Source organism: Tyto alba, unplaced genomic scaffold (assembly GCF_018691265.1).
Source record: "Tyto alba isolate M040663 unplaced genomic scaffold, T.alba_DEE_v4.0 Super-Scaffold_42, whole genome shotgun sequence".
Classification (NCBI taxonomy): domain Eukaryota; kingdom Metazoa; phylum Chordata; class Aves; order Strigiformes; family Tytonidae; genus Tyto; species Tyto alba.
Genome location: NW_024881318.1, coordinates 2,732,245 through 2,756,083, shown reverse-complemented (window position 1 = coordinate 2,756,083; position 23,839 = coordinate 2,732,245). Strand labels below are relative to the sequence as shown.

Sequence of the window (23,839 nt, the reverse complement as noted above, 5' to 3'; positions counted from 1 at the left end):
GGCAGCGCCCGCCGCCCCCCCGCCCCGCCCCGCCCCGCCCCGCCCCGCCGGCCCCGGCCCCAGACGGCGCCGGGAGATGCCATCCGGGGCCCTCGAGGCGGGGCGGGCCAGCCCCCGGGGGCTGCGGGCGGCTGGCCCCGGCCCGGCGGCCGGCCGAGCCCCGCAAGGGGCTCCCCGGGCCGTCGGAAACCGTCGTGGGACCGGCGGCTGCCGGAGCGCCGGGAGCGGGGGGCCCGGCCCGGCAGTGCGGGCGCCGGCGGACGGGCCCGGCAAAAGGGCGTTCGTGGAGGGGCTGGGTGGGGGCGGGACCCCCGGGGCAGGGCGCGGGGGGTGCCCGGCTCGCTCCCCTGCCCTGTGGGCTCTCGAAGCCTCTCCGAATTGCTCTCGCTCGACAGCTCCAGCCTCCGTCTGTCCCAGGCATTTTTTAAGTGCATCGGTCTCATAGGTAGCCTCTCGAAAGATGACGTGCAGGAGGATGCCGTGGCGCGGTTCTGTCGAATGCACAGGGTAAGAATCGGCGGGGGTAAAAGCGGACGCTTTGGTCCCTTGTCGGGGTGCTTGCCCTGCATTTGGCTGCCTTCAAAGCCGCGTTTACAGACCCAGTGAAAATGCTTGCGGGCTTTTGGCAAGAATGGATGCTGAAGGAGGTGGGCTCAGCCTTTCAGCCTTCACAAGTCAGGGGAAAGTGCTAGGCAATAGTTCTGAGGAAATTTTCTAATATGTTGATATAGGACAGACCCTGTGAGAAGAGCTGATTCTGTGACCCTGTCCTCTACATGTGACTGGGGCTGGGAGGCTCGGGGGCACGGCGTGGCTTCATGGGAGAGCTACAGAATGCTTTTAGAAGTAAGGCAGTGAGCCAGATCCCACACCTAACTTTGTACTTGGCTTGGTGGAGGACATGGACTCAGCACAGTACTGTCCATGGCTCCTGCCTCCAATATAGTCCTTCCCACATCAGTATTTTTCCTGGTTTTCCATCACTATCATTTTTTACACCAGCACTTGCAAGTTCCTCTGAGACACCAGCCATCTTTTATCCTAGCTGGTTTAAGACAAACACAGTAACGTCCAGAGTGGTTTTCAGCCTGCAGTTAACTTTGAAGATGCTTCTGAGAGTGTATGTGAATGAAAAACACCACTGCTGCTGCTTCATCTTCCAGATATGTTAGCTAGTCTAATAAAAGGCATGATATCTCTCAACAAATCTTCCCTTTTTGCTTCCCTGCCCCAACGAGAGTGTAGATTTTTTTCAGAGGAATCGCTTCAAAACAAAGATTGTCAGTGCTTGCCTCTGCCAATGCCCACACCTTTTTCAGGTTTATGGTCTGATGCCGCAAAGTTAATTCCTTTTAGAAGTGCTCAGCTTTCCCTGCTAGCTCCAGGTAAGGTTTGCCTTCACTGACTACTTCTGGACGGGGTGGGTTGGGGCCGAAAGAACTCAGCCATCCGTTGGCAAAGAGGGAAGAGGCCAACAGACAGACAAGAAAAGGTTAGTGTGGCTTTTGTGCACAATATGAAAAGCAAGTCAATACCATTGTAGGGGCATTGGAGGGTACTGAAAGCAATCAGCCAGGGGCCATTGTGTTCCTTTAATCTACATGTGTATTTCCCAAGAACTCTATTAGTGAAGATGAATGAACTGTGCAATGTCCCTAATTTCTTCTAATTTGGAGCTGGGGTTTTATGGCACTCACAACCAGCACAAAACATGCCTATCCCTCCAGAAGCCCTGAGCAAACTCGGGAATCCTTTTCGCTTCTTTTAGCAAAAAAGATAGCAAGGTGAGATGAGGGAGCAAAACCCATTTAGCCAGACTCTGGTCTGGCAGTAAGTGCCATAAAGGGCATTGGATCCTGGCACAGATGCTGCTTTTTGGGCACCTGTCAAAATTGTCAAATAGAGGGACAAGACTTGTTTTTTTTTTTTTTTTTGCTGTTAATCACTATGCGAATGTACAGCAAAGAAACTTCCACCCCCAAAGCAGGGTACACATCCCACACAGTACAGGAGAGGCCTTCCTCCCTAATAGAGAAGGAGCCTCTTTCCTCAGCAGTAGATTATTACTGTTGCATTTGCTGTACGGAACTGCATTTGTCACTGTAGCATCCTTCTTGCAGGGGAGTGGAGTTGCTGAAAGAGGAAGCAACTCCCTTAGTCACAATCCGTAAAAATCTGAAAAAACCCACAACCCTGTAGCAGAGCAGAGAGCAGCTCTGACTCTTCCAGCTCCAGGTCTCTCTTTTTTCTCTTGCCATGCTTCAGGCACAGACCGTGGTGCCCTGACACGCGCATGAGGCATCATGCTGCTCTGGGGAGGGTGGGAGGTGTAACAGTTCCGCTGCTCATCAGAGACCAACACAGGGAGTTTCGGATGGCAAAGAAAGGTAACTGACCATTTCCCTTTGGGTCTAATGCACTGGCTGCTAGCTAAATCCCTTGCTGCCACAGAGTCCAGAGGGGTGTATGTTGTACTAATATGAAGCCTCAGAAATTGATACTGTGGTACATCACAACTTCGCAGAGACCATTTACCTTTGGAAATTTACAGGGGCAAGTAGGGTCAATTTTGAGAATATTCATTAGGGGATGAAATAGGTGATATTTGTTACTTGCCCTTCTAAAAGATAGCCCCCATTCTATCACTTTTTTTTTTTATTTTTTTGCAACGTATTATTAATGCTGAAATTATGTTTGGAAGCTAACAAAAATTCTCAAGATATACAATCTCTAAAGCACAGTTGTCTGCTATACCTCCTTCCTCTTCATGCCTAATGAAGACTAAATGGGAATGGGTTTGATCCTGTTGATGCTGTTGAGACATATGTATGGGACATGCCTTCAGAGAATGAAATCAGCATCATAAAACGCCACAGATTCTCGCTTCTCTTCCTCCTGTCTTTTCTTTATGTCAAGCTGAAATAATTACTGCCTTGCAGAGCAGACATTTGAAGCTGTAGTCACTCTATAGGTGGGACATCTCTCTCCAGACCAGTGATGTGCAGCAGGGAGCACCTCCCTGAAAGATAAACAGGACTTTCAAGGTCAGACAGCAAATCGACAAGGGAGGGGGGCAAGGAGAAGGGGGAAATATTCAGCCAGTGGGAACCTGTACCCTGCTGCAGTTTGCATACACTGTATCATCCAACGGGTTGTTGAAAACTGAAAAAACTGCCTTTTCTTTTTTTCTTCCCAGAAGCTCCTAAGTGTGCAGTTTAAGCTGCTGCCTCCTCCTCTCACTTCGTCAGACGTACCTTGACAGTCCCCTGCTTTTTTGCTGGTGAGATTTTTCTTTATCTGCCCTTAGGAAAGTTGGTTGTGTTTGCCCACCTCTTACCAGGTTCTCTGTGGCATGCAGGAATCCCACGGAGCGTGCTGAGCCTCCGTGGAGCCCGTCCTGGCGGTGGGTATGGAATCAGCCCTGGCTGCTCTGGGAGCGGGGCAGCCCTTTCTGGGTGGGGAGCAGCATGGGACCGGTGCAAGGGCTCCGGCGTTCTGGCTCACTGTGCTCAGCCGTCCCTCTGGAGGGAGGGAGTGGAGGTTCATGCTGTAAGGCTATATTAATGCAATCCTTCTTTACTTGTTTTCCAATTAGCCTAATTGAATTCAAATTGCTTAAAAGTGGGCACTAGAGGTATTTATCTTGATGGGATGACAGTCTTGAGCTCCAGCGATCCTATTAACTATAAGAACCCAAATCCCAGGTAGGGTCCGTTCAGCAGTAGCTCCCATGTGACCCAACGCCTTAATCTGCTCCTCTTCTGTGCAGCACACACACAACACACACAGAGAGTCATACACACACATACAGCCATGTACCCCTACACGCAGACACATGCATAGCCGCATGTGTTTGTGCACACCTATGCACACAAGTGCATCCCTGTATGCACGTGCCAACACACATGCACATGCACACACATTCAGTGGGTTCCAGAAGCCTTAGGAGAAAGGTTGCTTAGTGCAGGACGCTGGAGAGAGACCTTCTTTCCTTTTTCTTAAGAGTTGGAGCAGAGTCAGTGTTCTGCCTGCCTGCCCGCTCTACTCCGGGCTCCCCCGTGATCTCTCCTCTGGGCTAAGCACCGAGCGAGCTGCACGCCCGGTGGTGGGTACCCCGTGGGGCCCCGGGTGCTTCCCCAGGCCTGCAGCTGGTGCCCGCGGACAGGGATGGTGGGTGCTGGAGGGATGAGCCACGCGGGTGCTGGCAGGGAGCAGGGCTGCAGCGTGGCGGGGACCTGGGCCCAGCTGAGGGCAGGGCAGGTTTGCAGCTGCGCCCTGGCCACCACGCTGCCCTGTGCGGGGGCTCTCTGGGGGATTTGGGGCAACAGTGCTGGCCAGGATGTGGTATGCCCTACCACCCCCTGGGTGCAAGCCCTGGCCCCAGCATCCGTCTGTGCACAGGAGCTCAGGGCAGAAGACAGCACCTCCTGAGACGTAGCCCAGCTCTGCCGCTCCAGACCGAGAGTTTTTAAGTCTCTGGCTCTAAAAGCAGTGACTGTGGCAGCCCACTCCCCTCCCAGCAGCAGATCAGCATGGCTGTGGCCACTGGCAGGGCTGGGGAGCTCCCACACTGTGGATGGGGAGGGCCTCCGTCCCGCCCCCAGCTGCCTCCCAGCCCCGCTTGCCTCTGCCAGCACTGACATTTTTTTGGAATCTCATTAATTGCTTGTTTGGTGATCCTGACTGTACTTTCTTCTCTGACCCTTTAAACCGTGAAAATGCTGATCCTATATGTGCTGACGAATTTAATTAGCTCCTTTAAACCACCAGCTGCTTTCAGTAAGATTTTCAGGATGTCCTAGGCACATTTTAATTCAAAGGTCCAAAGCCTTAGGCTTGTTTACTTTGGTGTTTTATAGATAAGACAATTCAGTCTGTAAAGAAACAGAAGGGTATGGAGACACCAGATTTGTACAAATACAGAGGGAATTGGACTGAGCCTCACAAACCAAAGGCTGGTTGAGCTGAGCTGTCATCTATTTTAACTATTTTATGTAAAGACCTCCTAAAAGAGCCCACTTGTCTTTTCACATAGATAACTATATTCTCTGGTGACATGTGAGGGAAGGATCCCAAGAGACAGAAATCGGATCAGAAGTCTTGGTGGTTTTAGGCTGAGTGTTTCAAGCTAAGTTAGAATTTGCTAGCTCTGATGCTCAATGAATATGCTGGAGGTAGATCTTCTTCACCAGAGACACATACAAGAGCCACTGACATCCCTCTGAATGGACCAGGGCATCCTCTGGAAAAAAACAAGAAAGGTAAACTTGACAACTCCTGTGTTTCTTAAGAAAGAAGTCATCAAGAAGAAAAGGCATATTTTCTCAGGACTATAATGGGGAAAATACCTGATAACAGGTTTTCAAAGAAGTCTGTGCAGCTTATATTTGAATAGTGGGTGCTGAAAGAGCTTTTCCAAGATGATCTCTCGCATCCAAGAAGCCCCCTACACAGACCTGTCCCACGGAGGACAGGACCGACGCCAGCCACCCCTACCTGTCCCTAAACTGGTAACCCAGCGTTGCTGCCGGGGAGTCGCGGGGGTGCACCGGGGACAGTGGCTGGCTGCACTGGGGGTCCAGACAGCCAGGCAGGACTGCAGTGGGGAGGCAGGTCCAAGGTCCCTCGCACTCCTCTCTGCCTCACTGCAGAGGTGGCTTTGACAAAAAGGAGACTTTGTCCTCCTTTCCCAAGTGACTGGTGAAACACGGCAGGCATGGCACAGGCTTAAATCCTCCCTAGGACTTTGTGCGTCTGGCACTGCAACTGTGTGCTGGGGGCGACTGCTGTCCCCCTCTGCAGGGAGGGGGCCCATCCCAGGCAGGTGTGGGAGGATGCTTTGCACGGCTCGGGCATGGCGGGCTACCTGGTGAACCCCCAGTTTTACCCAGCGCACGCGCTTCACCCCGGCATTGCCGGCCGACCTGCAGCAGCAAGAGTTTAACTGGGGCTGCCAGGTTGGGTGACAGACCTGTCATCCTGAGTGTGCCCAGGGAGTGACTCGTGGAGGCAATAAAGGTGTTCACAAGGCATGGTTCATGTTGCCAGATACAAAGGTTTTTCCTGTACCTAATGCTGGGGACACCCAGCTGTTTGCTGCAACCCCCAGAGGATCCTCCCTCTTGGTGATGGGACCCTCCAGAAAGCTGGTCTGTTGGACCACCCAGCTTCTCTCAGCAAAGCACCGTAAGTCACTGGGGCTCGGCAGAGCCACCACTGTTCTGTGGGGCTGGAGGACATGAACCAGCCCAGGCGAAGGAGGCTCTGTACAGAGTGGATTCCACATCTGGAGTGCATTGTAATTGTATCTTCTGCACTTCACAGGCCAAGACCTGGTACTAGGACTAAGGAAGAAACAGTGAGAGAAAGAAAGAGGAGAGAGGAGAGGATAGGAGGGGAGAGAAAGGGAGGGAAGGAAGAGAGAGAAAAAAGAGTGAAAATACAAAAGAGAGAAGGAAGGCAGGAAAGGAAGGAAGGGAGGGAAAGAGGGAGGAAAGGAAGGAGGGAGGGACATAGGGAGGGAAAGACAGAAAGAAGGAAAAGAGACAAACCATTCTTAGTGCATTTATTCATTTTAAATGAATATTTTTACTTGATTGGGTGGAGTCAGAGAAAGAGAGAGAGAAAGAGACTTATAAACCTGTAGGAAGGTCCTCCAGCTCTTAGCCAACGTCGGCTCTGCTTGCTGGGGGTGGGAGGCAATCAGGTCACCACCTGCTTAGGTTTTCCCCAGAACAGAACTGAACAACAGCAAAGAAAAACTTGCTTGGTCCTGAATCTAAAGCCGTTGTACCGGAGCCTGCCTGTCCCACTGACTCGGTCAGATTTAGCACTAGTGAAAGCCATGCTTTTTCTCAGGGTTTAGGTGCCTTGCCCTGGCATAATCTTCCAGGTGGGCCAGATTTATGTATAGCCTCATAAGGTGATAACTCCTAGAATAAATGTGGTGAGCTCATTTGAGCCTATGCAAGTTATTTGCTCATACCCCAAAGCCTCAGAATTTGGCACACGTAGCAGCCAAGCAGAGGGTCAGTGCTGTCACTTGACATTTGAACTGCATGTGAAGACCAAGAAGCTGTGAAATTAAAGCAGCCTGGAGAAGTCTGTGTTGTTGCCTGACCATGGTTCGCTGATAGCCACCAAGCCTTGGTTTCCTGAAAGTCCCCACTCAGTTATATATGAGAGTTTTGCCCCAAGCTGTAGTTATATGCTTCACTTTTTGCCTTTTGCTACATTTAGTACAGAAATGGTCAAAACCATTTTTTTAAAAAGTTTTTGCAGGAAACGTCAACATTTGAATACTGGGTGTATTTCAAAATGTTTGAAACAGACATGTTTTTATTAGAAATATATGTATTTATTCCTGAAAGTTTTAAATGAGTGGTTACCTGTATGTTATGCATCAGAAGCACAATTTTGCTAAAAAAATACATACTTAATAGCATTTTGATCACTTTGAAAAAATGGAAAAAGGCACATTTTTTTCTCCAAGATTAGCTTTTTTTTAAAGCCATTGTTTTCCACGGGGAAAGATGTTCTGTTAAAAAATGAGAATCAGTTCTAACTTTGCACCAAGCTGTCACAACACGTAAATTTTGACCACTCCTTGGGGTTTTCAAGTCTCTCTCTCTCTTTTGCTTTTCTATATTTACATTAATGCTATAGAGCTAAGCGCATTCCTCTGCCTGCCCTGACTCTGCAGCCCCTGTGAGGCAAGGCTGAATTCACAATCCTTGGATAGTGGTGTCTCTTCTACATCACAGAACATTTCTGCTCAGCTGCCTGTTTGATTTCGGTGAAGGTGGCTTGTGCCTTTTCTTTGATCGCATCCATGTCCATATTCTGGATGTTCTGCAGCTGTCCCAGGATAGAGTCCTTGTCCTCTTCCTCCTCCTGGTCTTCTTCCACCATTTTCTGAAGGTCTTCTGGCACATCCACATCATCTCCAGCCATCTGTATTTGATTCTCATCCAATTCACTCTGATACAAAAAGCAGAAAATAAAAACGGTACATGAGAGTATATCTGTTATCCCAGGATCTACTAATGAGTCACTTTTTCGTTCATTCATTTGTTAGTTTTTGGGGAGAATCAAAAACATATGCACAGGATTTTCAGTCAAAGATTTTATATGCAACTTGTGAAGTCAGGGGCTCAATCAGCCCCCATACAAGTGCTAAGATTTTTCAGACAATGTCAATTATATTTCTTTGATGAGTTTCAGTAATGTCAGAAGTGAAGCCCTCAGTGTCACTTGCCATTCTAGAACTCTTTGCTGTATGTTAACTGTGGTAACATGATGAGACTGCAGGAAATCCATGACAAATTAGTTGTATCCATCAAATACATGCTGCAATATACTGTCCAGGCTGTCATCTGTTGTGCGATTTGATTGGTGAAGCATAGAAAAACTATGTGGCTACCATTCCCCAAATCATTTTTGGTGGGTATTTTTAGGTATCAGCACTAAATTTAAGCCTTCCTGAAGAAAGATGCATTAAACTTTGGAAAGAATTACTGGAAAAAAGGTCCCCATCTTCCCCAAACCATGTCTAAACTCTATCTAGGTCTCTGGTTGGCCTCTCTGAGTTGTGATGAAGAGCAGGGGCTGCCTGGCACATAGAGCAGTGTCGCAGTGCTGGTAAGCCGGGTAATAGGAGGACTTAGACGACAAAAGAGAGGGTGGAGGCTGGGTGTGAGTCTGAGAAAGCAAAAGGAGCCAGGAGAAGGAACTGGTTAAGCAATTAAAAGGATTGGGATGTAGTAAGTGCTACATATACTTGCTTCCTCCCTACCCGCTGAAATGCTCTATCAGGGGGGCTATGTCAGTTTTTCAAACAATGGCGATTTTGTCCACGTTTTATGGTGGATTCTGATGGATCCAGAGCTCAGAAGAACAGGATACTTTTGACACAGTTCACACATCAAACATAAGCATTAATGCCTCATTACATCTCCAAAATGAAGCATGACAGCAGCAAAGGCCTGATATGAATAAACAGCAATGCTGTCAGCGGGAGGTGTTTTTGAGAGTGAGCCTTGGGCTTGCATGAATGAATGAATGCAAGAATGAATGGAAGGATGTATATGAGCAATGTCTGTGTCATTTCAGGCCTTAGCAAGGACAGGCAGAGACGCGTGATTGAATAGCCACTATTTACTGTTACATATAGTTGAACAGCTTTATGTTTGCCATAACCGTACTTCCCTTTAACCTGATTTCTCCCCATATCTCCTATGAAAATATGGAGAGGTGATTATTACTACTATGTGGCTAAAATGGCTGAGGACATCTCTTGACCCCTTTGGGTAACGGTTGCTACTCTCAGATCTGTGGGAGCTAGAAACAGTATCCCAACTGGCAGGAAAAAAAAATGTGTTAAGCTTTTAATCAGCTAGTGCTGGATATTGGACGAGTCAGCCCTTTTGAAATTCTCCCAAGTAGCAGTAGATGATGATAAAAAAAGATACTGGGTTAATTACTGAAAAGTTCCCCTAAGGAGACAATCACACATGTTCTTTTCTTTTGAACTATTTGTAAATTAAGACTTCATCACTGCACACTACTGTATATTACAGGGAAAGATGCCCATACAGTGCACACAGAGGCTACTTTGGTGATGTGAACAATTGTTTGGCACATTCTTGCACCAAAGCCCCCTGTTCTACCGAAGTTTGAGATGTGGTGCACAACACAGTTTGGCGGTTCAAAGTGTTCTCTGACTAAAGAAGGACGTATTCAGATGTGGTCTGAAGCAGTACAGTTCTGCCCAAGTTACCTGCCTCTACCCATTTGGCATTTAGCCTGTCTTTGAATAGACCTAGCATGAGCTTCAGCAGGTTAGGGTCACTCAACAACAAGCCAAGAAGTGCATAAGATGGGTATGGCCTCTTTCTTCTAAAATTCGACAGATCTGGTTCTATTACTTTGATTTGAAATGGAAATGTAGGATTGAGTTTCTGATTTTACCTGTTGGTTTTTTGTTTTTTTTTTTTTTTTTTAAGTCAGCTTAAAGCTTATTTTCTCACCAGGAGAGATCAGAAGCTTTTCCCACAGGGTATTCTTAAAGTCAGGCTAATGCTGCAAGTGTCCAAATACAGTGAACCTGCAGCAGGGTGTGCAGATCCCTTCTGTCCGAACATGCACACATGTGGGGACTGTCACTCACCCAAGGTCAGACACAGCTCTGACAATGATAGAGACACTATCCTGCATCAGAATACATTCAGCTTGGACTACAGAGAGCACCCAAAACAGGCAGACCTCATGGACAGGACAGCTGGAGCCACGGACTCTAACAAACCCATACAGAAAGCCCCTCTGGACCCTGGCAAAACTGCACTGGACTGGATGGCCTCTCTCCTGATGACCTGAAACTCCATAGTCTCCAGGTCTCTGCAAGTGTTCAGCCACCCTTTTAGGATCTCTGAGAACACAGAAGCAACTAATTTACTATTCTAGTAAATTAAATATGCCTGGCACTGGTCTCTTGCCCCAAGGCCAGCTGGCCTGGAACAACCCACTGCGATGCTATTGAACTCTCTCGCCCTACCAAACAGGGTGGTCCCAGCTGCCTATTGGGAATGCCTGTCCCAACTCCCAAACTGGCCCTGGGAACTGCTTGGGAGAGTGCCCAGGCCAAAACTGGGTCAGACACTATTCTGACACTTCTACAGCAGAGGCAATAGAGTCCTAGTGGCTGGTAATATTCTTTGACCCTGATTATGCATCTGATTTAGTCAGACTCGGATCCATTTTGTTACAGGTGCAATATAATACAGAGTTCTTTACACATACATGATACACAAGTGAAAGCATAAAACAGTTTAAACATCTGTCTGTATGAAGTCTGACTGTAGACAAAAGAGATCAAAGCTCACAGACTAATCCACAGGGGAGCCAAACTGTTTTCCAGCATCACTGTGTGATGTACTGCTTTCCTTACGTCTAACTTATCCTGTCATAAAATTTACCTTTGCCTATGCACAGAGATCCTTCAGTAGGTGAGTCCAGACCTGTTCCTGGGATTCATCACCTATAATGCACCAGTTACATACAAAATCAGAGTTCATCCTGCCTTGGCCTTCAAGTGGGATTTTTGTTAAGCAGTACAAGCAGCCCCATACTGACCTACGCCATCCAAGGGCTGCGGGTACCTCACAAGTAGGTACGAGGTGCCACATGTTGGAACCACCAGCCTTCTCTCCTGCAAACACCCTCTTGTGCCATCCCTATACAGAGATCTCAGTTCGGACCACAGGGAAGGTGCGTGGAGGCTGCTTGGCACCGTTGTGTCATTGCCCAAGCTGGCTTCAGTGAGAACCCCCTTACCCTCCGGTCCCAGAAACCCCATTTCGGCTCACGCCAGGCTCCAGTCCTGTGCCCGTGGTCTCCCGCTGAGCCTGGCTGGTCGACTGGTTTTCCAGGACTGTGCTTTGCCTTCCCTGAGGATCACTGGGCTGTCGCTGGACCCTGCTCCAGCCCCAGCTCTTCCCGCTGCGCTCAGAGCCTGTGGGACTGTGCCTGGGGGAGAGGGCACTGGTTGTGCTGGGGTCCCCCACTGGCCCAGCCCGGACCTTCTCAGGGAGCCTGGCAGAGTATGACGAGACCGTGGGGAAATGCTGTTCAGTAGCTGGCTCAGCATAGGCCTCCGAAAGGAAAACAAAGCCTAATGATATTTTACTACTCAGCTGCTAATTAAAATACTGGTGTTTAGAGATTTAAGCCTACAATCCAATCAACCACTTAAAATCTTGTACTTCATTTTTTGCATAATTAATCTTTCTGTAATTAAACTCACCCTCAGGGTATGTTTTCCTCTTTCTTGTCACTATGCTGAGCCCTCAGAACAAGTGGTATATCGCAACTGGTTAATACAGAAGAGCACAGTGGCTAGTTTGCCCTTGCTCCTTCTACCCCTACCTGTGCCACCACTCATGCACTAACGTACATCCGTGTTTTTCCAGGCATAGCCCTTTCTCTTCCGGATGGATATCCTGTCCGGAGAGAATCTGAAGACGTGGTGCATTTCTCTAGTCTTTTTGATGCCAGGCTATAGCTGTGAGTGAGCACCAACAACTCCCTAACACATCTACTGCAGGAACAAATACCAGCCTTGCACACGCGGAGCAGATCCCGTGCTCACAGCAAGCCCTGGGACTGCACAGGCCTCGTGCTGTGCGCCGGCAGTACGCACGGGCTGCCTGCTTTACCGGGGACTGCACCGCTGAGCTGAAAGGGCTCAGCACACCTCCAACTCCTTCCAGATGAGCCAGATGCATTGCAGGTTATCTGTGCAGTTTGCAGCAGATACGCAGGTTTGATAACTCCTGGAAACATTGGACTATACAGTGCAGACACTGGCATTTCTACAGAGGGACCTGCAGCCATAATAGCAACACCTCTAGGGAATGAAAAAGAGATCAAAGTTCAAGTACATGTGCGACCTTGATAACCACCTGTGAAAGACTCACAAGCTAATAATACTTCCGCTTAAAGGGGTCATTTGTATGAGAAGCTATAGGTGTAGCAATATGCCTTCAATTTTGAAGATTCCAAACTGCGCCTTCAGATAATTTAAGAAGTCAAATGTCCTTACAGAGAGTTTGTTGATTTGAAATGAGTTGTTATATAGACTTGTATTCGCTTCAAATTTGCTTATGAAAGTTTAGTTCAACATTGACACGTTCGCAAGGCAAGTAGACATAGATTAATTGAGGTGTCTCCACAGCATTTTTTCCCTTGCTTTTCCTCCCCTCAGTACCTGCCTCAAAACATTCTGCCACACTTTTTTAAGACGGCACTTATCTTTCTTGGAAAGTCAGTTATCAATGTTTTGGCTGCAAAAGCCATGTTTTCAAAGTTAGAGGAAAATACATTTTTCATCCCTGATTGTGAATGAGGCCTTCTCGGCTGGCTAAATACAGATGGCATAATTTTAGCTAAATCACAAGACTGATTCACTTTTAAGCGAAATTGCAGTTTGCCTTCAGGGTCCCAGCAAATGATTAAGAGTGGTGCAATTTTATGGTCGTGCCACTAGAGGGACTGGAGCGGCTCTGGGTTGGTAACGGCCTCAAACTAACACTGTGGGAAAAAAATACATGATTTACAATTTGTGTCTACATGATATAATCACTTTCTGAGCCTAAGTGTCTTTGTCACCTTTTAGTTGCTCGACTGCTGGGTCCTCTGCTTCTGGCATGTCTGATGTTTCAGTGGGTAGAGATGGTTGCAAATGTTTTAGTATTTAATTGTGCTTGCCACCGAAAATGTATAAACATTCAATCCTCTTGCTTGCAGGTTCTAAGATAGGTTTTAAAATTCCTCGGTTATGTTTGCCTTTGATCCCAAGTCATGCCAGGTAATGGAATCTGAGGGGCTAGTCTGCTCAGACCAAAACTGTGTTAGGGACTGTCAACTAGTTTAACGATAGGAGTGATGGCACTCCAGCACTAGAGTGCATGCCCCAGCACTGATGCATTTAGGAGGTCAGATTTACCACTAGATTCATAAAGCACTGAGGAAACTACAAGAAACCCTTCACTGGCAAATGGTAGACCTTCTTAAAATACATCCTCCACAAGGAACCTTTCACATCTGGCTCTTCCTGTTAAACTGGAGGGATTGTACTAACCTAGGGCCAGAAGCACCACAAAAAGCCCCTGACAGGAAAGGAAACAAGTACAACCATTAAGCCCACTGATCACAGACAGCCAAGCAACTCAAGCATCCCCACAGACCTGGATGTAGACAAAAGTGATTGAACAAATCCACCCTATTAATTTATTAATTTACTAGACAAGATGGATTCTTTATATTCCTCCATTTCAATTAATCAGACAAAAAATTGAAAAGTACTGATCAGAAAACAAATGGTAAGAGCTGGCAGGTAAGTACTAGCAATATAAACAAGCTCTCAGAATGCTAAGAAGCACCAAATGCTTCCTTGTGAGTTATAAATTAAATCTTCAAAAACTCTAACATCTTCACAGTAGCGATATTTCAGAGCAGATATGTGACCTAAACCCCTACATAGACTACTCTGTCCCTTATTACCTCTCTCCTACCCATGGGAGAAGCTTACAAAATAACACAATAACAACTTTTCCAAGCACAGAACCTTGAGTTACTTTCTCTGTGCTGGAGCTAACACTGCAGCCCTCTCTGGACAAAACTGAAAAGTACAAGTGGGCAGCACCCACACGTCACAACCATGCGCTAGAAAGTCGTGGACAGACACAAAGCCTTTCAATTCCATGACCCAGAGCAGAATCTCAAATTTTAGGGAGCCCCTAAATGCACAGTAGTAAAAGCCCCGATACTAATTTGCATAAAAAAGTCTTCAGTCACTTCTTCAAAATTAATAATTAATGGAAAATAATACTTCATGGACCTTCCTTCACACCCTACCACAGTTTGTTTTCTTTAACAAGACTTTGGGGAAGGAATTTGTCCAACTTTTTTTTTTTTTATTTTCACCCTTATGATCAGTCATCCCTTCAGAGCATGTGAAGATATTTGAAATGCTGGGCTGTCTGGTACAAAAGTCTTATTTCTCTTTTCCCATCATTTATTTTTTGCCTATGTATCTGCTAGCTATCTTTAGTTTTCCTTCATTTCCGCTACAGAGGTCAGGTACTGATTTGTTGTTGTTTCCTGTATATCTCTGGGAGCCTTTTTTTGAAAATGTCTTCACATTTCCCATCTTCTGAGGTTAAATGACAGACTACATGCCTCAGCAAGTTTGGCAATTCCTAATTTGAAATCCTTTAGAATTCTTGGATAAATACCCACTGGCCCTAGTGTACTGTACACCATTTAACAAACTTCTCCAACAACACTGAGCTGAGAAAATTCCCCTGATTCACCCCCATAAAATAAACTGTTATAGGGAAACCTGTCTAGGGACCTTCATAGTGATCCTGCAGTCCAAATGAATTCAAAGAATTCACTTGATGTTTCTGCTGTGGGCTAATCTTCCCTGATTCTTTTGCAGAGTCCTTCTCTGGCTCTTGCTCTGTTAGCTCCCTTCAATTCCAGTCCACAGACCTAGAAGAAATAGCAGCTTTCTTCATTATAGAAGCATCACCGTCTTGTGACAGGAAATCATCTCCAGAATATTCAGGTTTCAAAACTTCTTATTTTTTTAATAGGTAAGACCTGTGGATGTTTAGTATAGGCTTAGTGCTAAAGCCTGTGCTCTGGTAAGCCGTTGATAAATGAGAGTTCTGCAGCCAAATCCGTGAAAATGTGGAAGACAATCAGAAAATAAACAGAGGAGTATGTCTTCCCTCTAAACCAGGAAAACACTTTAAATACATAAAGAGCTACTCTTGTTCATATCCATGTGTTTTTATGTCAGAAAAATACTATCAACTGGAATGTTAACTACACTTTCTGTCATGATCCAGAAGCTGTCTGCTTTTAACAAACCTCCAGATTTCTCTGTTGCTTGAAGCTTCTGTTGTCTATATTTTCATTTTCCTGGGAATATTTGACAAACAGCATCAGGAGCACTAAAGAAAAAAGAATGGACAGTTTGCTTGCACTTCTTGGAAAAAGAACCTTCAGAAGTTTAGCAGAACTCAAATGCACAGCTCGTAGAGGAGTTTTGAGGGACTTCACCTATCTGCCTATTGCTATATTTTTAACTGATGTGTGTTGCTGAGTTAAGAATGTATACTAACTGTGAGCCACGATCAGACCAGATTCTCAACTCCCCTAGTTGCCTTTTTCAGATCTGACAGTATAGAGCAGGATTTCAAGAATCATTCTGTTAGATTCATCTACTGAGCAGAGAAAAAGGGGTCTAAAAGCAGCAGTCACTAGGGAAAACCACGGCTCTGGCCTCCTCCGTTTCTGTACTGAGATGCAGTGAGTATCCCACTAATGAAAGCAATTTGCCATTTTCAGAGCTCTGCATTGGTAGTCTGTGTTAAAACTGGCCACTGAACTAGATGAGATCATGAACCACAGGCTTACCTTAGGGAGTCTGTACTTTTCTCTCAGATGAACCCTCAGACAGGCTCGCTCTGCTTTTTTATGTGCAAATGCTGCATCTCTTTCCATCCTGGAAATCAGAAAAAGTGTTTCTTCAAGACACTAATGAAATACGATCTTTTACACTGAGCCAACTGCTCAGCTGCAAAAAGTTACATTCCCAAAGTTACATAACTTGTCTGCAAAAGGAGAGGTATCAGTAAAGTGATGCTAAAGGGCCCTGTACCCCACGCTTGTTCTCAGAACTGTTCCCATGAAGAATGAAGGATAAGCCAATACTACTTGTTTGAAGTTTGTACCTGTACTAAGAGTTATTGCTCACTATAACAATGAATAATTCCAATAAGTAGAACAGAAAAGTTAGGCTTATTCCTTGCTTATTCCACTGGGGCACTTAGAGAGACACGGCTGCCTGCCAATGCTCCTGCGCTACAGCCGTGTCTTTCTCATAGTATAACACCACACACACACAATGGCAGAATGGTCTTTCTAGGTCAAACCAAAAGTTTACCTATCCTAGAGTCCCATCTCCAACAGTAGACAGCAGTGGATACAGGGAAAGAATTTAAAAGGAGGATAAGCATCCTGTATCAAAACTGACCAGCTTCCAAAAATCACTGGTGCAGGGGACTGGAGCTGGAAATTGGCTCTACATCATTGTCTCTAATAACCCTGGATGGCCTCTGTCACCTACGAATCTTCCTGTGTTTTTTCTGCATCCATTTATTGTTTCAGAACGATCTACAGCTTCCCTGTGTGGAAAAGTACTTCTTTTATCTGTGATTTTATAAAACGCTTTCATTAGATTTAAGAACTGTTTAGCACAATTTTTGGTTAGATTACTTATGTATTTATCTGCAAAATGTGTCTCCTCAAAGATTTTTAGTATCATTTGACAACGTTCACCTTCCCTTCTCCCCCTTTAATTTTAGGTTTTTTTTTCCAAGAAGCATTGTCATGGAAATTCTATGGCAAAGTTGATTTTGTTCCAGTATAGGCATTTTGTCATATAAAAGCTACTTGCAAGATAAAATGTTATTTTTCCTGTGCTTCCACAAATGAGTTCTTTGGTTTCTCTCTCTCTCTCTCTCTCTAAAAAGTTTCACATTAACTGGAAGCCACCTTAAACTTCTTGCAGTCATTGATGGGAAGATTGGAAAGAGATTTTTTTGAGCCGTTCTGGCATAATTTTCCCTCTCTTTCTCCACCTTCCTCTTCTGTGGCCACTCCTCCAGAGGAGCCGTTAGCAACCATAGCTGGTGCTGGGCTATGTTCCCATGGGGCAGCGTGTGCAGCTTTACTATACGCATCCCCTCAGCTGTCCTGTGAGGCTGAGGGGCAGGAGGAGATTTTCTGCTCAGGTAGATTTGAGCTTTTCAGTTGTCCTGGCATGATGGGGAGACCCAGAAAAACTCACTCAGCCAATCTCCCAGCATTGCCTGGGCCCTAGTGTCTGGCCTAAGCTTACACCTTTTTGTTCTGGAGGGTTTAATTCCCCGGAATCTTTGTGGGAAATAGGTGCAAGAGCAGTTGCATGACAGTCAAGAGCCTGCTACGTACAGCACAAACTGGTGGACCCCTCTTGCTTGAACTCTTCTGATCCTGGAAGGAAATTCTATGTGACCGTGCTGGAGATGCCAGCACAAGCCACCTGTTTGTTCCTGCATATTACACAATTTGTGCATCTCTGTGTGTCTAATCACCAAAAAAAAAAAAAAAAAAGAGGCAAAATCTAAGAACCCAAAGTCAGGATGTTAATGCAAAGGCCAAACTCCGCCTGAGTATGACTCCAGCAAGGCACTTCTCTGATCTCCACTCTTGTACAGCTGACAACTAGGTAAAATCCAGAGAGCCCTGAAACAGTCGCTTTGCCCGTGATAAAGATTTCTGACACACATTTACATAAGCACACCAATGTGCACTGTCCTGAGCTATTTTTTCCTCTTTGAAAGTACTTCAAATGTCCCTGTTATAGTTCCAAACTTTCAGAAGTACTCCTGCATCGATTCCTCACCACAGTTCAGCATGTAATGGACACATTTCTACAATGTTTTCAAGTGTCGAATAATTATTTTTTGAAGCATTTTTCCTATCTCAGGAATTCCATTTTGCTTCTTTCTGTCAATAAAGCATCTCCCTAGCCAGGAGGTGGTTCGTTCTTTTTTAAATATTCCTTGACAAAATGCATAGCAGAACATTCCATATTTTATTCCAAGCTAAATGATACCTATTCGAGGTTTTACGATACAAATGGCTGCTGCTAAATACAGACCTGGATACCTCAAATTCCGACAGTCATTAACCTTTCACCTATAATCATCTTATGTGAAGGATTTACACAACCATTATGTAATTGACCATTAGAGGAACAGATGCATTTGAGATTTAAAAGTCAATCATTTTACTTATAATTATGCATGATTTGAACTCCTACGTGTTAAGTCCTTTATTTTACTTCTGTTTTGATATTTAAACATAGCAAGTGGTAAAGATAATTACAGACAAAATAGAATTGAGAATTAGCCAGGTAAGAAGTTCTGCTTTATTTAGTAATTTTAGAAAAAATAACTGAAAATGCAACTACAAAAAATAACCATCTTAAAATCTTTCTCCAGATAAATATCATCCGATTTAACACTGCACTTACTACTTTTTCATGACTGCCATAACAAATGTGGACAAAGAAAAGATTATGCATTGAAAGGGTACTCCCCAGAGAGTTCTAGAACAACAAAACATACACATTTTAGAACTAACTCCTGCAATACAAACGGCTTTGTACCTATGGAAAAATTTGATAGATAAAATAACATCAGCTAGGAATTAATCCAGCATATCAAGGTGTGAAGATATGAAGAAAGTGTAGGAGAGGTGCAGGATGGGGGGTGGGGGGAAGAAGGTAGAACATAATATTTTATCATTTCCAGTTGGTGAACTTTTCTTTTTGAAAGTCTCTTTAGCAAAGAGTTGTCTGCTTTTATAAAAAAGGGAAGAGAGCTGAATGTTTGCCTTTTTCTTAGGTAATTTTTATCTGCACAAAGTTACCAAGAATCAGCACCATACTGGTAATAAGGGAACAGGTACTCACTTCTCCTCAACCACTTGCTTTTGATATTCCTCATACTCCTCTCTGGTCATTCCTGCAGCTGTTGCTGGATCAGAAGGAGTGTTTTCTTCTTTGTTTTCTTCCCCTCCACCTCCAAATCCCAGATTCTTTACCTGGTTGCTCAACATACTTTTCATTAGAAAAGCCATCTTCTCAAGAAAAAAAGAGCTATAAACAAGCAACTACAAGAAAGCCAAACCAAACCAAAAATGTTTTCAAAACCAACAGTTGTAAGCAAGAGAGTTTCTACAGTCACATCAGCTCTTCAAGGGCACAGTGCTAGTGAAACGTGAATGCCAAAACCAGTTTGTCAGCCTTAATCTGGATTAAAGAGTGAACTCCTTAATATCTAGAGGCAGATGGTTCAGATTACTCAAAAAAAAAAAAATCATCAGATGCAGCTACCTACTGTTTGTATTAATACCTTAAGCTAATAGTACACACACACAAATCAATTACAGTGTGCAATAGCTTTTTGACTTCTTCAGTCTTGAAACCCACTTTCACAGAGATGAAAACATGCCCTGGAACACAACAGACCTGAATGAAAAACCTGCTTGACTAAATGATGGCCACAGTAAATTTGTAAAATTTGGGCTACTAAGCAGAAAATCTTTTTGGATTTACACAATCAAATGAGATTTGAAAATTGGAATTCTTCATTAAGCAACCCCGCCCCCCCCATCCTTGTTGTCCATTATCACATTGAACAGAAAGTACATTGAATGATTTCTCTCCATCCACTTTTCATATGGTTGGTTTGCCTCACAGATGAATGAGGCATTGTGACTATCACTACTTTTTTTTCAAGAAAGTAATCACAAAAAAAGCAAATCACATCTTCCTACTTTTCATTCCTAAGGGTTTATTTCAGCTCTTCCCCAGGCTGTCTCCATCTAGATCACCGCTTTGACTGGTGCTGCATTGAATACGTAGTGGTTTTAATCTTAACTGTCAACAAAGGAGAAATGAATCTGACTGATTCTGTATGCTACAATACAGCCTCAATATCTTTTGTTTGTGAATTGCTTGTGCGGGTCCTCATCTTTCAAACTTTTATTCACATCTTTAGCCTCACTAGGTTTACTCAGGTGAAGATTTGCAGGATCTGCTACCCAGATCATAGACTATTTGGGGAAATAATTTGCTAGGTCTTAAAAGTTCATGATTTTGGGTTTTGAGCATTTATCTTATTATGACTGACTGCACATGCCTTAATGAAAGATTCTGTATTTTTGATTATCTAAATGGTTCTCCCAGCAGTCTCATAATTTCACTGAGAGAAGGGAGGATTCTATTTTACCTAATGCCTTAATCTGTATCTGAGCCTTTCTAATTAAAGCAGAGCTGTTATCATAAAAAAAAAAAAGGACATTCTGTAATCCTGGATTATTAGTGATTAAAGAAGAAACTTTAAATTTCTTTTTGAAATGGAGTATCACTCAGAAGCATGAATTCCAAATGACAACAAAACCACTCTGATATACTACAAATACATAGAAACCATTTTTCTTAAATTAAAATTTATTTTTATAGTCACTGGGCACTTTCAGAACTATGCAAAAGTTGCAAGAATTTCTGGGAAGAATCAACTTTTTACATCTGACCAACTCTGACCTTGATTTGAAAAACTGTATTGTACTTGCCCAAATGGCTAACAGAACTGAGATCATAGACATCGGATAGGTAATCCCAATTTAAGCAGAGAATGCTAAATTTGAGCATGCATTATTCTGAAGCTGAATGCATAAAATTAAATAAAACTTGATATCTGGCAAAATTTAAAAACTAAAAATCCAGCATTAAGTTATGCATAATGTATCACTGCTCCTACCTCAGAGCCTTACTTCAAAATGGGCCTGGCAAGGTCAGTCTGACTTCGTTACGCTCAAGGACTTCCCTGGTTCAGTTTGCTGCCTCTGAGGCATTCAAAGGGTAGAACAGCTGACAGCATCCCCTATTCCCCATCCTTCTGCTTTTTAGAAAAAGCTGTGTTTGTGCAAAAGAGTTGACAACTAGCTGGTGCTGTGGGCTCACTGCAGGTCAGCCGTAGCTGCGCAGGCAGGCTAGTTCCACCAGAATGAAGCATGACCTACGCCACTACCACCTCATCGTGCAATTGTATCATCCCACAAGTGCTGTCCCACTCTGCTCAATGGTACTTTTACACCATTTTCCCATCCTGGAGACAACATGGGCAAGCAGGGATGGTTCTAACCTGCAACCTTTGGCTGGCCTTCTGTAAAACCAAGTACCTGCTCACTTTGTTGGTATTTGAAAAGTCCTGCCAACAGGCCTAATCTAGCTTCTTTTTTAGAAGGAGAGAAGTCTTTGGATGAGCACACTGACTGCTGAGCGGTAGTGGCAACCCCATGACCCAGAACAAGACCACAAGAGCCCTCACTGTTTTGCAGCCAATTTTAAAAGGAAGAAATTAAAATACAGTGTTATTTCTAGAAAACTGAGGTAAATACTGCTCCAAGAGCAAGTCCCTGAAAGAAAATCCCTGGCTCCTAAACTACAGCCTGACTGACATAAGTGACTTGCCCACCACTGCTCAGAACATGGTGGATCTCAGGAGCAGGAGCCAGAAAATCCTAAGGGAGGGGAGAAGGTGCTTTGCCATTTCAGGCATCTCTAGAAATAGATGGTGGCTAGAGATAGAGGGCATCAAAACTCTGGATGAAAGTTTTGGTCTTGCTGACCTTTGCATCCACTGCTTACAACAGAAAGCTAACATCAGAAACTGGAAGATCTTCTCAATATGCTTCAGCCCCACAGCCGAGCTGTATTTTACACAAGTATGCGCCACAAAAGAGGCCAAGAAATACTGCATCAATCAGATATAGATGCGATAGGTTTTCAGCAGCTTGCAAAAACTATTGAACAGGTTAAAGTAATATATTGGTCCTGTTTATGTGCTGATCCTAAAACACGAGTTCAGTAACAGCACAGTAGGCATCACAGAAAAGTATGCTACAAGAGGAGTTTAAGATCATATAAACTTTTGATTGTTAGCATTATTTTTCTGTGCTTTGACAGCTATTTGATTCAATGTTAGAATGCTGTCCCACAACATCACTACTTAGTGCCAGACGCCTCGAGTCCACTTGCACTGGTTGGCCCATCTTTTAGATTTCTCCTAACTGGAACAGGGAGCACCAGTGTGTCTGTACTGTGCACTTTGCAAATACAACATGCAGTGTGGATTTTTCCAGTGTTAGGTCTCATAGTCTTCTGTAAGTGTATGGGAGGTGTATCTGTTAAATTTTGCGCTATCGGTCTTTACTGAAGAGAAGCTTCCCTAACTTTGGTAGTAAGTCATAGCTGTAGACTTTAGTCCCTATAGAAATGCTGCTAATACCACCTTCTGCCTAAAAGAGATGCTTTCACAGAATTGACTGAGAAGGCAAGAAAGCTGAAAACTGGCCTGGGAAGGGATTCCTGAGAACCTGAGAGATCTTACCCCCCACGTTTTGAGAGAGGTCTCGTGAACCTTCCTAACAGCAAAAGGCTTTCCAAGATTAGATTCAAAATTGAAGACAACAATAAGGGCTTTAAAAGATATTGGCACTATTGGCACTAGAAACTGCTGAGAAACACAAGAGATTAGTGAAGATGCTTTGGAAGACACTACATAACTAGCTAGTGAATTGCTCACTTCATTGTAGGTTTAGAAATCATCACAAATCTGTGTATAGAAATAATGAATGAATAGTCACACTGGTAAGGAATCAGTTGCTTACAGAGTACCTAAAGTATCAAGTTTTAAGCACCTACCTTGGCTGTCAACAAGGACCAGTGCCTCCAGAATAACCCCTGTTCCTGGCGAGTGTTTTAGCTACTGCCTATATTGAAGTTACAAACCACTTACTGCTTTTTGTTGATTATGGGGACCACAGGCTTAATGAAAACATACAGACAGCTGCTAATTAAGTACTCATGTTGCCACTTGCTTTGCTATAAATCAAGTCCTCTCCCCCTAGCTTAAGCGAAATAAAAATTAAAGGCTCGGTTCCGATTTTATCTGATGGAACGGGGCGATATGAAATAAGCCTGTGTTACATAGACAAAGAACGCAGGAACCTCCAACCCCAGAACAGAATTCAGTCGCGAAACAGGCAAATCACAAAGGAAAATCTAAAAGCCTCACAGGGAGGCCAGCACAAAAATGCTGAGGCAGGCAAGCATCCAAAGTCCCAGACTTTTCTAGAGACTATGTTCCCAAAACAGTGACAGCAGACAACTCCAACCACACAATTCAGTACTATCGAAGTGTTCCTTGAGAGAACCAAGACTCTCTCTGCCACTTCATCCCTCTAAAAAGAGGATGTCGCCTTTTATACAAGTCAGAACATTAGATCACTTGCAGAGAATGAGAAAAGTAAGTATTTTATGGTTTTCTTAGCTGGAATAGATTCAGTTAAAGATTCCTTTCCTCTACAATTAGAGAAATTGCTCCTGGATGGGGGAAAATGATGGTCAATGGGGGAATTCTTACTCTTCCTGTGGGAGGTTACCACAGTTTACTGGCTAAAACAGTAAAAAACCAACCAAACAAACAAACAAAAAAAAACAACCAAAACCCCAAACCAAAGTAACCCCCCAAAAACCCAAACCAAACAAAAACAGAAAACCAAGCAGACACTGACTTGTTTTGGGTAGGCATGTTGTTTTCCAACAAACAGGAGCCGAGCACTCAGGCGACAGCAGTTTGGAGACTGAAGAAAG

General features: G+C 44.5%; 1 protein-coding gene and 1 long non-coding RNA gene across 3 annotated transcripts; one reads left to right on the top strand and one right to left on the bottom strand.

The window, feature by feature from the left end:
* The first annotated feature begins 93 nt into the window (after positions 1 to 93).
* On the top strand, positions 94 to 7,779 carry LOC116965534. 2 transcript variants are annotated; one of them, XR_006166694.1, is made up of 5 exons: positions 94 to 507; positions 2,266 to 2,387; positions 3,197 to 3,280; positions 5,036 to 5,261; positions 7,666 to 7,771. It is a non-coding gene; the product is annotated as an uncharacterized LOC116965534 (long non-coding RNA). The 2 variants fall into 2 exon arrangements; XR_006166693.1 differs by lacking the exon at positions 5,036 to 5,261 and having other exon boundaries at positions 104 to 507; positions 7,666 to 7,779.
* On the bottom strand, positions 6,552 to 23,492 carry CPLX4 (complexin 4). The gene is made up of 3 exons (XM_009968294.3): positions 19,091 to 23,492; positions 15,985 to 16,072; positions 6,552 to 7,980 (listed from the first exon to the last, which is right to left on the bottom strand). The coding sequence occupies exons 1-3, from the start codon at positions 19,255 to 19,257 to the stop codon at positions 7,753 to 7,755; spliced, it is 483 nt and encodes a 160-aa protein (XP_009966596.2). The 5' UTR covers positions 19,258 to 23,492; the 3' UTR covers positions 6,552 to 7,752.
* Between the last annotated feature and the right edge of the window lie 347 nt (positions 23,493 to 23,839).